A 15,328-nucleotide genomic window follows, 5' to 3' on the forward strand; every position below is an offset into this window, starting at 1 on the left:
CAAACCAGTCTTTGGTTGAAGAGACCTTTATTTTGAAGAAAATAATGATGACAGTAAGCCTATGTTCACAGCAGCTACCAAGACTTGACCCCAGTCTATTGAGTCTTTTGTTAGCATTTCACACTGTGCTTCATCTGCCATAGACAGACATAATCAAATCTCACGGATGCAAGCAAGATTCTAGAAATCAGATATTGATATCCAGATGCCACATCTTTTCATTAGCTGTATTTAGACTGTGCAGCACAAGACCACCATAAAAATCAGATTAACTTACTCTGAATAAACTTACTGCATGTTACAAAGCATTAATGGTGCCTAGAACACAGGGATAATCTCTAAGCTTTCAAAAATCAGAATTGACCATGCTTGTCTACAGAAAAGGGAAAAAACTACAAATCTATCCATAAACTCCTTCAAGGGTTGAAGCTAATCCTGGGCTGTCATCAGCCATTTTCTCCCTTGTTTCCATAATGCTGTATAGAAACAGTTCAGATCCGGCACCACCTTGACTGAAAACAAGCAATTTGAATTCCTACCTGTAAATGGCCCAAGAGAAAATCTGCATAGAATATGGGATGATGGGAAGAAAAGGGACAGTTTGCATGTTCCAAGTCTTATGTTACTTTTAGTTTCTTCTGAGAACATTTATAACTGGGAATATGAATTTTTGATACATATTCAGATTAATTTCTTTGAAAGAAGTGAGAAGTATCTTCTGCCTGACCTCACAGAAAGTGTGGTGGTAGAAGAGCAGCATGTTTGTTTTCTCAGTGTTGGCCTAAGAATCTGCAAAGGAATTACACCATCTGGCAATGCATATCAGCAATCTGAAGTCACATTTTGACCAAGTGGAACTATCAAAGGTAAGCCACAGATCAGAATAATTTGTGATATGCTTGCAGTTTCCTTTAATAAGAGATGTTCATCTTATGCTCTCTCCATGTCTCTCAGGAGATGTGCAATTTTATCAGTAGGATATTATGGTGAAACAACCTTTCTCTGGCTTCATAGAATCATTTAGGTCAGAAAAGACCTCTAATATCTTTTAAGTCCAATCATTAGCCTAACACTGCCAATACGGTAAACCACGTTCGTAAGTCCTACATCCAGACATCTTTCACAAATACCTCCAGTGACTAAATCCCTTCCCTGGGAAGGGTGTTCCATCACATGACATACCCTTGCAGTGAAGAAATTTTCCCAACTCAAACTTCCCCTGGCACAACTTCAGGTCATTTCCTCTTGTCCTATCACTTGTGTCACTCAGGACAACAAATGAACACCCACCTTGCTATTTGCTACTACCTCCTTTGCAGTTGAAGAGAGCAGTATGGTCTCACCTGAGCCTCCTTTTCTCCAGGCTAACCTCCTGCAAGCTCCCTCAGCTGCTCCTCATAGGACTTACTCTCCAGACCGTGCATCAGCCTTGTTGCCCTTCTCTGGACACACTCCAGTACCTCAAAGCCTTTACTGCAGTGAGGACCCCAGAACTGGACACAGCACTCGAGGTGCGGCCTCACCAGCACAGAGGGATGATCACTGCCCTGTTCCTGCTAGCTACACTACCTTTCTTGCAGGCCAGGACACCCTTGGTCTTCTTGGCCAACTTCTTGGCTCATGTTCAGTAGCTGTCACAATGGAGTTCAACATAGCATTTAAGGATTGCCACAACTGAGAGAAAAAAAAAGTGCAGTCCCTACTATTTAGAGAACCATCTTCCACTTCTCTAAGCAGTGCTTGCTAGAAGCAGGAAGTGAACACAGGCCATACATGTCCACGGGCAGGAAGGGGTGAGGATGCATTAAACAAACAAGTAAGCAAGCCTAGGAATTTGCTTAGGAACATATTAAAATGAATACAAAGGATAGAATGGTGTCAGCTTAAGATGACAAACGGGTAGGCCAGGAGCAAACTAGCCAGTATCTGGAGGGGAAGGAACAAATGGCATTTCTTCACACAAAATCAGAACTAAAAATATTCTCACAGAAGATGTAAGATGCCACTGGCACTGTTAATGCTGAAATCTGCTACTTCTTACTAATTTTAGTTCTGCAAATACCAGCACACTTTCTCCTGAAGAAGCTTGGTTTTGGCCTCAGCAACTTGCAGCAAGAAGAGGGTTTGAGATCCAAAACAGAAGCTTGAAATTCATACTGAAATCAGACTTGAAACTGTTCAGTTGTTCCTCTGATTTTTCTCTCCCCTTAGAGGTGTGTAACTCCCCACCTTCACATGCTCACATCTATCTAGCTAACAGAAACCCTTCTTTGACAAGAAACCCAATCCATCACTTATGCTGAATTTAAGCCTACTGCTAAGACTTTAGGCATGTGGTTCAGTGCAAGTATTCTGCTTCTGTTAATGATACCACAGCTCCTACTTTATTTTAGAGTTGAGGTGAACTTGTTGTGATCCAAATTCAGTATTTATGTCTAGAATCCTATTTCGAACTAACAGCTACCAGTGTGAGCAGTCAATAAACCTGCTTTAAGGTAGCAACCCTTAATGTTACATACATTAGGTTTCCCCCCGCCTCCCTTCCTCTCAATTGGAGTAATTTAAAACTATAATTTCCTTGGTACAAAGACTGGTCTTTCTCCATAAAATATAAATGTTGTGTCAACTCTAGGCCAGAATCAACAAACCTTACACTATCTGGTGAATATAAAAGTAAGTAAGATTTCTTTAAAGTATTAAAAAGGCAATTTCATATCTCCAAAAGCTGTTGCTGCACACTGTGTGGGACTCTGGTCAAAAAGACATAGTCAGACAGCAAGTACTGTGCAATGAGACAATGCTCAATTAGCACACAACTAGTAGAAGCCAATACAGCTTGTCAAATTCAAAGTACTTATAAAAGAACTTTTGTAAACAGGATTAATATCCCACATGATAGGAACTGTTCAAACAATAACATAGTTTTGAGACATCAATAGATTTTTTGAAAGATGGAAGGGAAATCCTACTCTTGCATAATGTTGACAGAGAAGTATGTTTCTACTGTTTTCAACACCCACTCAACTTCTTATTTTCAATTGTGAGGCTAAAAAAAGTACAGATGCAAAACAGTAACAATACGGAGCCACAAGAGAAAAGCAAACCCAGACACACTTGTTGGAAAAAAGCCTCAGAACACTAGAAATTAAAAACCTTATAAAGCCTCTATAAACAATCATGGCCCCTAACTCAAGGCTAAGCAGAGACACCAAAAGACTAGCTCAAGTGTTAACATCACGTGACTGTCTAACATATATTGATGTCAAAACCATTTTTCTGTAACTGAAATCCCAAAGTGCTGTGCACGACAGGATTTACAGAAGAGCCATTTATCAGATAAAATGCTCTCATGTGCTGAAGAAAATGACAGTGCTAGCTGATTTTCCCCCTACACATCTACTCTTTATTCCCACATTTTTAAAGCACTGTCCAACCTAATTTCCAAAATCCCTGATTTAAGTGGTGAAGACTGTTTTAAAAAGGATGAATATTTATTTCCCTATATATTTTCACTTCCAAGGCACCTGACATGTTTCCTTCCTGCTCTCACCAGCCTACAGTTTTTAATGCCTAAACACACAGAAAAGGACTATACCAACCAGTGTCTTGTTTTCTCCTCTATCTGTCCTGAACTGTACAAATTCAGCCACAAGGCAAGCAGGCTTGCTGCTCCCTTTCACAGCTTACAGACTGGATTCCTGATAATAACCAGTGAAGAAAAATTAATACAGACCAAATGCACCAAGACATTCCAGCAACTGCAATCTAAATGCCACCGTAAGAGACAGTATTACACTGCTGTCGAAAATAGTTCACCACACATAGTTCCTGCAATTATGTCTTTAACATTTATAACCCTAAGAAAATCAATGACAGTATCACAAGTGAAACTCGTATCATAGACAGAAGGAAGTCAGGTAGGAGGCAATCCATTCCTGGAAATTACTTGTAAAAAATTTAATGCAATCTGCATTTTATCACATCAAGCATACCACAAACTGCACCCCACTGAACTAGTGAGAGGCATCTGTATTAGACACATGTAAGTCAGCCTGAAGAAGATTAGGTAGGGTGACAGGCTTTAACTCCTGAAGAATCTTGGGTTAAATTTAACTCATCTTATTGCAAAATGGAAAACTAGGTTACAACTTAATTGGAAAAATCTACTCTTCATACATACTCAGCTATGAAGAGCAAACCACATCCTTTCAGAAGCCCGTAGGTTTCCTCAGCACAAGTTGTCTTCAGTGAAGACAACAATGTCAACAGCAATGCTTTTATTACTATTTCATTTAAAGCAACTTGTTTTCAAAGAGGTTTAGCAAACTGCAGGGCAAAGGACATTCTTCCAAGACTGAAACTCTACATTCAGAGAGCTTTAGCAGATTTTGCTTCAGTAGGCAGGTTGAGACTGATGCTTTAAATGGTCAAACTGGGTTTCTGCTTCCTTGAGTTCAAATTAAAAACTTGTTTTATAAGCTGTCTCAGAATTTCAAACAGCATTCCAAGTATAAAAAAATTGAAATTGAAATTTATTTAATTACATTCACAGTGAATTTTTCACTTCTAGGCAAAAATTTAAACTTTTATACTGGGAGACAATATGCAAACACAACAAACAGCCATTACATTTTCCAGATCAACTCCTTATTTAAAAAAACCCACTAAAAATAATGGCTTCAGTTTTGGAAAAAGAATGCATATTTACATTAAAAATGCTGTTTCTACTCTAGGACTTAAAACTTTGCATCTTCCAATGGCTTTTCATATATCTTTTGTATAAAAAACTGTGGTTGTTACTAATTTTTTTTAAAACTAACTTTCCCCTAATTTTTTCCAAAAAAACCCCCAGAAATAAAAATCTATGGATCGATGACAACATGCACTAGATAGGGTGATGTGCACATTTACAACTCAGTTTCAAAGGGCTCACTGAGGGTTTGCCAGCTGTGGGTCCTACAAGGGAAAGCAGTAGATGCGACGTTAGACGACGACAAACTTTGCACGGGACTGTTTTATAAACCTGCTCTTATGCATTAATATATTGCCAACTCCTGCAATCACATGGCAAACCTCAGAGCATTTCAATGCTATTGCTTAAAAAGCAAAAAAGTTTCCTGTGCGTTTCAGCCTATGCAAGCACCTCCTCGACAGCTGGTGCTGGCCAGGTACGCCACGACGCCAGGTGCCATGGGCACCGGGGCTGTCGGGCCTGGGTCGCGCCGCAGCGGAAGTTAGGCCGGAGCAACAGGGCCGTGCCCAAACCCGCCTCGACAGGGAGCCCGTCCCCGTGCCATGGTTTTAACCCGGGGGCACTCGCGAACCTTCTCTCGAGCTACAGCAAGCACGGGAGCCTGCCCAGACACAATGCTCGAGGACCGAGGGCAACTCCACGGCCCTTTCCAGCCACGAGAGAGGCTACCTTCCTTGTCAAGTGAGCGGTGTGGACTTTCATGGCGGCAGGGTGCGGACAGGAAGGGAATGGCAGCTCTGCCCCGCTCCCACCCACACCTGGGCTGAGAGCTCAGACCCGACTCCCAAACCATCCATGTGTCAGCAGGCAGCGGACTGCGTCGCGCCCTGCATAGAGGCGGCAGGTCAGGCCGCTGCGTCCTTCCCTCACCTGGCTTGGCTGGTTTAGGTGGCGGCTTGAACATGGCTGGAGACGGCCTGAGGGAGGACGGGGCGGTGGCGCGGCGGCGATCGGCTAGCTGCGGGTAGGCCCACGGTGGGGAGCGGCGGTGAAAACCCTCCGCCGGATTCCCTGCCGGGTGCGGCGTGCAGTAGCAGCAAGGGAAGGGAGATCCTTTGCAATCCCAGCGGCCGCAGGCACTTCAGCGGTCCCTGGCAGGGCGCAGCCAATCGGCGCGCGCGCTCAGGCTAGGGCCCCGCCCCCCCCACCCCTCATGACGAAATGGCCAAAGGGGGCGCGTGGCGGGGGCGGGGTTGAAGCGTGTAGGGCAGCGGCGGGTAGGCCTGAGGGGCGGATCCGGTTCCGGCTCCGTGACACTGGCACCAGCACCAGCAGTAGTGGGGACTGCGAGGAGCCCAGTCTCAGACGTGTGGCTGGAGCATCGTGCGCGCGGGACATCCCGGCTCGGAGGTACGCGCGCCTTGGGCAGCTCCGTAACAGGACGTCAGAGCTCGGCTCTCCGTCCTGGACACCCTTCCGGCTGAAGGGTGAATTTAAATGCGAACCTCAGAGACGCTGAAGTCCCCGTGCCCGTGACTCTTCCCGCGATACACTGTTAAAAATGGGGTGATGGCAGTGCTGCGTTAGCGTTGTCATGGGTTTATGTTCAATTTAAAAATGCTAAACTGAGCCCAGGTAGACTAGTTTATGGTTTCTGTGTTGCAATATTGATAACAAAATGGCCTTTGAAATTTATGTTATACATTACTCAGAGGTCAGAAGAGTTGGTGGGGGGGGGGGGGGGGTTTATGCTAGTGTTTTGTGCCATAGAAGGATTAATTTACATACAGACAGTGACATAAATTAAAGTCCAAAACTCAACACATGTGCCCAGTTACTATTTAGTTTGTTACATAGCATCCTTTGAGGAACAAAGGGTGATCCAGCAACAAACCTTACTGATGATTTTTAGAAAAGAGCTTCTTTTGGTTTGGTTGGTTTTAGTGGCCTGAGTCTCATCACTTCCTGAGAACAGATCCTCTGCACTCTTTCCCTTGATAGCCAATACCATAAGCATGCAATCATCTTTGAACTTGAGAATTACAGTGTTCTTAGAAACCCATGTGTACTAACTTAAAAAACTTGCCAATGCAAGTAGATGTACAGAACCATTACAAAGCAATGGCTGTCATATGGGTGATGGCATGGACTAGTCAGTATGTCTTTTATTGTTGGGTTTTTTTCCCAACATAATGATGCATAAAAAAGAATCATGTCAAGATCACATCATAGACCTGTGAAACAGTTGAACTTCCAGTCATTGCACCACATGCAAAAGGACGTTATTATTTCAGACTCCATATATGCCTAAAACTTACTTTTCAGAGAAATAGTGTAGTTTTTACTTTCATGCTGATGCCCTGTAACAGTCTTTTTTCCACTATAGTACAGACACTTGTTTGATGGGTTAGGGGGAAACTTTTATGTGCTCCATCTGTGCAGATCTTACGTGACATAGGCCTTACCTCCTTCAGTGTGACCTAGGAAGACAGAGCAGGTGAAAAGAAGGGTGTTTACATATGGTTAAACAGTTATAAATTGATGTGTACTCATAGAAAGCAATGTTTGACAAATGGTTTGATAAACTGTAGACTTGCTGCTGCCAAGAGAACAACCTGTCTTGCTGTGTCATACCTTTGCAGGCACAGGTAACTGGATGGGGAACTGGAGGGAATTTGTTTAGCTGAAAACAAACATTCTTCCGCTCTCTCTTTGCCCAACTGTTTTTCAGCTGCAGTAGTTTGCCAGTATAGTTCTCTAAGTACTGTGCAAACACCTGCTCCAGAAGAAAGTTCAGGGCATTGGGACTAGACAGGATTGTGTCTTCTGGCAGCTCTGACTGCTGAAGGTGTTGGGTAGGCCAAAGCCTCAGTGTTGGTTTCTTGGCATCAAGAGAGATATGGGTGGTTAAGTTAACCTTTATAGTTTCATTCTTTGATCTTTTCTGGAGAAAATCAAGTGCTACCTAGTACTGCTCAGTGCTAAGTCAGCTAGGATGGCTTAATCTGCCTGTACGCTAGAATTTAATGCCTACAGGTTAATCTATAGTGGAGCAGAGGAGGAGTCCTTGTGTTTACCGAGTCTTTTTTATACTGTTAGTACTTGAGCTACTGGCTGTGCTTTTCTTCAGGAACTTGTATGATATTATTAGAACTATGTCTCTCTGAGTTCTTTTCAAATGATTAGAATATTGTCAAAGTTTAAGTACATTGAAATTTACCGTGTGGCATATATATTGCAGATTTTTTGTTAGCATCAGAACAAGCAATTGAGATTCTGACTGTAGCTTTGCAAAAAGAAAAATAATGGACAAAAGGACAGAAAATAAATCTTCTCTATAACTGATATTTCTTCAATACCTGCTTTCTTTGTTGATGAATTAAAAGTTTTTACTGGCTACTGTTTTTGACAGTAAAAAGGAAGAACTGAGGAGAAAACAAACTATGAAAGTATTGGTTATTGGCATTGGAGGGTAAGTATCACAAAATTAAATTTCCTCTACAGCTTAAAACTGGGCTTTCTTTCAGAATGAAGTGATATAGTTTCTATTTCTGATTTTAAATATAACGTATAATTGTATCATTTTAAAGCGTGTAACTCTTAAATTGTTCTGTCTCTGCTGGAGGTCTCAGGTATAGATGTCTCTATCCTCTTTCTTGGCATTGCAAGATTTACGGTCTGAAAGCTGTTGAAACATGCCAGAAAATTTCTAGAGGTAGAGAATATTTAATGTGAATAAGACTTTTGGTCAGGGCATTGTATTGTTTCTTTGCATATAACTATGTAGAAATGTATGTGTGAGCTTGTATGTATGTTTAAAAGATTGTTTTTTGTCTTGAAGAAATTTTACAATGTTTTCTAACAGTGTAACAAATGGGGGGAAAACAACGCTAGCAGAAAAGCTTAAGAAAATGCTTCCCAACTGTGATATAATCTCTCAAGACGACTTCTTTAAGGTAACAGTACTGATGGAAAGACCTGACAGGTAAAAGTAGGCTGAGTAGATTTTAGCATCATTTCTTCTCCTTTCAGTTCTACTGATGAACTTTTAAAATGGATTCTGCTTAAAATAATACTAACTTTATGAGAAGGATAAATACAATGAGCACTAGGGTAATTGAAATCTCAGTGGCCAAGCCACTGAGTATACTCAGCAAAAGGAACCTTACTGTCTTCTTTGCTACCTTTTTAAAATAAGGAGCAGGTGTATGTTGGGCGCATTTTTCAAGATCTTTTGTGCTAATGAATTTAATGATACTGTGTTAAGCCTACACCCATACAGCAGTAAGTAGTTCTTTGTCTCCCAAATCAAAGCAGAAAAACAGCTTGTGTGTCGATGTTGGAGGTGTTTGTTTGGGAAAGTGAAGGAGCTTTTATTTCTTAAGTAAAACTCTAATGAATGTAAGTCATACGCTTTGGAGTATTTGTTGTCCTAGATTAAATAAAGTTTTTATATTGTATTTTAATGGTTGCATACAGCAGTTTAATGTTGAAGAAACGTTATATTAATTGGGGTACAAATGTGTAGAATCCTGTGTTTATACCTGAAGAGTGTGACAGTGGTCATAAAAGCCTTGAAACAATTCATTTTTTTTCCCCTTCAGCCAGAGTCTGAAGTAGAAACAGATGAACGTGGATTTAAACTATATGATGGTCAGTAACTTTGATGCACTGCTTCTGAACATTGTACTGAAATTCTGTACTGAACTTCAAAACTTCTTCCCCTACATTGCCTGCCTCTTCTTCCCCTCTAAGCAAGGCACTAAACAAAAGGTTGTTTCAAAGCAATCCTTTGCTCAGTTTCTTTCAGCTTACTGAGATAGGTCAAGCTAGTGCATAACATTTCCTTTTCTCTTTTTAATCTTTTCCTCTGCTTTTTCACTTGTATCTGGTGCAGTAGCAAATGGTACTGTTCAGTTAAAAGTCTTTGCTTGCAGCACTGGCGTAAGTTTAACCTCATTACCTTTTATGTAATGGATTTTTTTTTCACTTTGATAATGAACTCATGGGATATCACTACTGAGTTTTCTGAATCAGTCAAGACTTGAGTCTAATCCTTGTGCTTTTATTTCATGTCAGATCTTGCATAAAGAACAAATATTTTTAAGTTCATGATTAATGCTGTTTCAATGTGCCAATTTAGTCTACTAAACTACTAGATCCAGATCCACTTTAGGTCTGTGCTTTAATTCAGGTAATACCTACTTGTGAACAGTAGCTAAATTCTGTTCATACTTGGTGATCACAAAATATGTTACTCAGAATATTGGTCAGACCCTTCAACTGTATCTGAAAAAGATGCTTATCAGCTATGCAATCTTTGGCTCAACTTGTAGACTTCATGGAAGAGAGATAAATTACACAGTCTGTCTCAAATATCCATGTTTAATGCTGCTCTTAAAAGCTCTTCAGAAATGTGTTTCCTTTTATGTTACCTGAAGGCTACCTTCTTTCTGCCTTTCAGTAATTAATATATTCTTGTGTGTCTACAGACAAAAGCAGTTGTTACATTGTACTGTTTTGCTTTGTTTGCTGTGCTCCTTTAAATTCATTTATGCCCTCTTTCCATCCACCTGAACCTCATAAAAACCCAAAGCAAAAAATGTGACAGTTGTCAGAAAGGTGAAAGTCTCAGGGTAAGTTAAGTTTTTACAAGTTTTGTGGAAGAGAACAGTCACTGTAGTTTCTGTCATGAAGCAAAAATCTTTGAAGTGAGTTCACCCAATTCTCAGTGCCACGAAGGTCAGAGAGACTACACCCACCACTATAACCCAATCCTGGTGTAAGCTTTGGTTTCAGAATATCAGCAGTTGCAACATAGAACTACAAACATGCATGAGAGATAATCTTTGAGGTTCAGATTTAACCTGAATTTCTTTTAAAATTGTATGCGGATTATTTAATTCTTACTGATTAATCTAGCATAAGGGTTCTTTCTTTTTTCTTTTATTCTCTGTGTTTAAGGGATGCCTAACTTTGTGTTTTCATCTAGTACTTGATGCCCTCTATATGGATGAAATGGTGACAAGAATTCGCAATTGGATAAAAAGCCCAGCAAGCTCAGGTGTTGCGACAGAGGAGTCACAGAGTGCATGTGACAATCTGAAAAATGTTTACATTTTGATTGTTGAAGGCTTTCTGCTTTATAATTATGAGTAAGCAGTAATATATAACCTTGTGTATTAAAAGCTGCCCTAAAATGGAAGAGGGAACTAAATATGTTATTATTTTAGGCCACTTAATGAACTATGGAACCGAAGATATTTTTTGACCCTTCCTTACGAAGAGTGCAAAAGGAGAAGGAGGTAAAATTATTCAGTTATTATTTAAAAAGGATCCCTTTACCCCCTAAACTGGAGTAGTTCTTTTGTATGAGCTTTTCTTCAGTGCTTGCCAAATGTAAGCTATTATCTGTTCTCTGTTTGTTTGTTCTAGATTTTGTTTTTTATTTTAAAGCACAAGGATATTAAAGTGTTAAATGCTTTACAAACACTCAAAAGAGAATTTTTTTCCTGATGAATTTACATTATTGGTTGTATATTTGAGTTAAACTATGTTTCAAATGAGAAAGTTAAAGCAGTCTTATTCTTGTTCGAATATAGTTACATAAGTTGTTGTTAAAGTAATGATTTTTAATGTATGCTTTGTTTAGACTACAGATTAGTTGTACTGTGTATCTGATTTAGACTATTGAGCCAGTGCTTGACTTGCCTCCAAATTTGGAACAATACTGTATGCTTGGAGCAATAGGTGTGCACAAAGTCAGAATCTGCTGGCTGAAGAAGAAATCCTGTATTCCTCTGGCTTTGGTTGATTCCACTTTCTTGGTTTCTCACTAGAGTCACCTTTATTAGGATTATAGTGACCAGAATGGAAGTGGCTAGAGTAAACAACTAGTCATTCAAAGCTTGAGAAATCTGTATACCTAATTAAAAAAGAGTAACTTTTTTTAACAGTTTCAATACAGCTTAATTTATATGTAATACCTTTTTCAATTAAAAAACTCCAGCCTTTTGCCATGTTTCAATTGTGGTCTGATAGGCAGGAATAAGTAAGATAGCAAAAGTTCATATCACAGATTGAATTAAAATGAAGAAGCCTCCTTTGCTCTAATAGTTATGCAGCCAGCCAGCCCTTCCCTTTTATTTTGGATAAATGCTGTTATTAAAACAGCTGACAGTAGGGAAAAAGGAAAAACTTGTATGGAAAAGCAAATAAATTTTTTTGTAGCACCAGAGTCTATCAGCCACCAGATACACCGGGGTACTTTGATGGACACGTGTGGCCTATGTATCTGAAATACAAAAATGAACTGGAAGAGAATGCAAGTATGCAAGTTGGTATGGTATCCTTAATTTTGAAGTTGTAAAATTCTTAAGTCTGGCACTTGTGCAGTTTTGTTGAGTTGTAGGCTGTTTTAAATGGGACAAAATTTTCCTCAGATGCTGTTAGCACTTATGACAGGAGGTTTTGACCATATTGTTGGTTTATATTGCAAGTCTATTGGGGTTTTGTTCTGTTTTTTTAATAAGGAAAATTATGATGTTAAAAAATAGAAATCTTCTGATCACTAATTAAGTCCACTTAACAAGATGGCTTGTTAAGAAAACATATGTATGTCTAAGTAGGAAGCTTCTGAGATGATAGAGCTTCTGAGATGATAGCTGACATGATGGCAGAATTCTTCAGAACCAAAGTGAAAATCTGGTTGAAAGTCTTGTAATAAGGTGAAGATACTTTCTAAGTGCTGACTGTACACAGTATAGTCACCAGTTTTTCATGAGAAGTATCAAAGCTGGGCCAACTGGTAGGGCAGTGCCATGAGCTTGTGTGATATTCACATTTGAACAGCTCTTGGACTGCCTCCTTCTGGAAAGGGGACAACAGGGAAGGGAAGTTGGGTGGCTGCTTGATCTCATCAGCACGCCACTTCTTGCTATGCAGTGAGAATGGGAACTGCTGTGTTGTTCCCTGACTTGCTCAAATGCTGAAGCTGAGGAACCTGAAGTCTTTCTGCTGAATTATTCCATTGCACTACTGTCCTAATATTACTATCATTACCCCTATGGAGACTCTTATATCACAAAAAATTATACATAAATTATTAACTATAATACTTTTCGAATATGTTATTGTTTAACATATAAAATAAATTTGTGAAAGAAGAAAAGGGGAGATGCTGTTTGTGGTTTTTATTTTTTCATCTCTTCTGACGGCATGTGTAGGAATGCGGAAAACTTTGCCAATTGCTATTACAGATAGCTGGCATAGAACTCATGAAAACCTTTTCTTTCATCTTCCCCAGCTTATTTGGATGGAACAAATTCCCAGGAGGAGCTTTTATCCTATTTGTACAATGATATAATAGAGCAATTAAACAAGCTAGGGAAGAAAGTAAGTAATGTTACTGGAAATTTAATCTACATGTCCCATTCCATGTTCACAAGAAGCTAATCTTTTTATATGAAAATATTACAAGGATCGTATATATTATATCTCTTTATGTATTGCACTCCCATGTTTGCCCATTACTCTGATTCAATCTAGTTTATAACTGTGAGTTCCTTGGAATTAGATGGTCTAAAATAATAGTTGAATCCACTGCTATCTCATGATAAAATAACAATAAAAAGGGAAAACAGAAGGAATATGTGTAACACATCAATGAAACCAAATGTTTTGGTGGTATTAGTTTCTAACGTATAGTGATGTCATTTGCAAACACTATCGGTAAAATGTGTACTTTTTTTTATTTTAGATCAGCACAGCACAGCATGATAATGTAGAAAACCTGGATTCCATTTGATACGAATTGAAAACCCCAAGACTGTCATAATTGGCAAGCCAACCAACTGAGCAAATGTTATGTGCATGACCATAATGCTAGTTCATACAGTACAAGAGTTTTTATAGTAACTATTTTCTCTAAGTCTCAGATACTGTTTAGGAGCATCAACAGTGCATTCTTCTTTAGAATTCCTTTTATCAGTCATACTTCGGCTGATCTTTAAATCTGATTGAATAGGAACATTTTAAAGAACATAAAGATTTTTGTGTACAAAACTAAACTATAAAGATGCAGTTCTGTTGGATGAATAAGCATTTGAACATGGATGACTACAGTTAGAAATGGTCATGTAGGAATGACAGTAATTGCCTCTAATATTTTTAGGAGCTCATAATCACTGATATACATGGTTAGAAGAAGTAACTGTGTAGTTTACGACTGTATAAGTTGTTATGCTGCTTATTCAGTAACTGAATACATCACAGCTGAACTTATTTAGACTTACTAAATACCTCTCTGGTGTTTGCAAAGTAATTTTTATATTGTGTATTGTTTACAGCATTTGGGAATAGGTATTAAAAAATTTTAAAAACCACAAAGAGAAATCAGATTAGTGGAAAAAGATGGGGAAGTAAGTGTCGAGGATGCAGATGCATCATTAACAAGATATAGTGTATATATTGCACAGATTGATGATTGGGATGGCACAGACTAATAGACAATAAATACATGATTCAGCAGGGAGGAAGGAAGAAGGAATTCATACCAATATTCATTGCTCCAGTTGAAATTGAAATGAAAATGTTCAGAAAGCAGGTACGCTGAACAAATGTGAAAACTTTGTTATAGAATTTGTGTACCTACATTTAGATAAACAAGAAAGTTGGGAAGTTGGGTCATATGAAGTTGCTGAATAAGTAGTTTCTTAACTCTTATATTTTCTATACAATCTCTTACATTTTTAACAGCCAGAATAAAAATCAAGCTACGGACAGGAAAAGCAGACGATGGACTGTATTACTTACTCTGTGTCAGTTGAACTTATCAGCAATTGAAATGTAATGCTCTATTGCAACAGCATTGAGTCCTAAATCAATATAGAAGAAAAACGTGTTACCAGATTAGAGCTGTGTTGAGGTGTGTTTAAGACAAAGTGCTTTCAAGCATAATTTTGCATTATTATTGTTCTGTACTAAAAGTATTTCATGTTCCATTTTCTCATATGCTGTGATGGACTGTCTGACTTTAAAGTGTATTTTTGTTTTTATTTTCCTTTGGAAAGGGTGCAACTGGGAGAGATTTGCTAATACTTGGATGATTGTGCGTGGCTGTCTTTGGCTAGCCACCAGGTACTTGCCAAGCTGCCCTATTATGTACCCCTCCTCAGCTGGACAAGGGAAAAAAATACATGAGTCAAGATAAGAACAGGAAGATCACTCAGGCATTACAGTCACAGGCAAAACAGACTTGGCTTGCAGAAATTATTTTAATTTATTGCCAATCAAATCAGAGTAGGACAAAAAGAAATGAGAACAAATCTTAAAACACCTTTCCCCCACCCCTCCCTTCTTCCCAGGCTTGACTTCCCTAATGAATTCTCTACCTCCTTCCTCCCAGCAGCACAGGGGGATGGGGAATGGGTGGTTGTGGTCTGCTCAGTGGATATTGCTTCTACTGCTCCTTCTCCTCACAAGTCTTGTGCTGCTCCAGAGTGGGGTCCCACTCACAGAAGCCAGTCTTCCACATCCACATGGTGATTCAGAGGAGAGAATGAACTCAAATATATCACTCAAATTTGCAGATGATACTGAGCTTTCTGAAGTAGCCCAACATAGGAGCAGGGGCAA

The 15,328-nt window shown here is 39.3% G+C and overlaps 2 protein-coding genes across 13 annotated transcripts in view; one reads left to right on the top strand and one right to left on the bottom strand.

Annotated features, from left to right (window-relative positions):
- OSTF1 (osteoclast stimulating factor 1) overlaps positions 1-5,870 on the bottom strand; it is a 31,183-nt gene extending 25,313 nt beyond the window's left edge. The window contains exon 1 of the mRNA XM_071580138.1: positions 5,624-5,870. Within this exon, the coding sequence (XP_071436239.1) occupies positions 5,624-5,657 (34 nt within the window). The 5' untranslated portion in view covers positions 5,658-5,870. The remainder of the gene's footprint in view (positions 1-5,623) is intronic.
- Positions 5,871-5,948: 78 nt separating this feature from the next.
- Positions 5,949-14,724, top strand: NMRK1 (nicotinamide riboside kinase 1). 12 transcript variants are annotated; one of them, XM_071580571.1, is made up of 9 exons: positions 5,949-6,103; positions 8,106-8,165; positions 8,535-8,649; positions 9,298-9,346; positions 10,686-10,848; positions 10,927-10,998; positions 11,924-12,033; positions 12,999-13,087; positions 13,452-14,724. In XM_071580571.1, exons 2-9 carry the CDS (start codon positions 8,137-8,139, stop codon positions 13,497-13,499), a joined length of 675 nt encoding a protein of 224 aa, XP_071436672.1. In that variant the 5' UTR covers positions 5,949-6,103; positions 8,106-8,136; the 3' UTR covers positions 13,500-14,724. The 12 variants fall into 12 exon arrangements, with proteins under 12 accessions (XP_071436672.1, XP_071436674.1, XP_071436676.1 ...); XM_071580573.1 differs by having other exon boundaries at positions 8,559-8,649; XM_071580565.1 differs by lacking the exon at positions 5,949-6,103 and adding an exon at positions 7,069-7,341 and having other exon boundaries at positions 11,924-12,021.
- The last annotated feature ends 604 nt before the right edge of the window (positions 14,725-15,328 follow it).

The sequence above is a fragment of the Pithys albifrons genome, chromosome Z, assembly GCF_047495875.1.
Source record: "Pithys albifrons albifrons isolate INPA30051 chromosome Z, PitAlb_v1, whole genome shotgun sequence".
NCBI lineage: Eukaryota > Metazoa > Chordata > Aves > Passeriformes > Thamnophilidae > Pithys > Pithys albifrons.

What these genes read in the sequence shown, in the direction of transcription:
- NMRK1 (XM_071580564.1), top strand. Translation starts at nt 7,235, where the DNA reads ATGTGTACTCATAGAAAGCAATGTTTGACAAATGGTTTGATAAACTGT. An exon ending in GAGTGCAAAAGGAGAAGGAG is followed by an intron (nt 10,999 to 11,923) that starts GTAAAATTATTC and finishes ATTTTTTTGTAG; the next exon opens with CACCAGAGTCTATCAGCCAC. An exon ending in TAAACAAGCTAGGGAAGAAA is followed by an intron (nt 13,088 to 13,451) that starts GTAAGTAATGTT and finishes TTTTTATTTTAG; the next exon opens with ATCAGCACAGCACAGCATGA.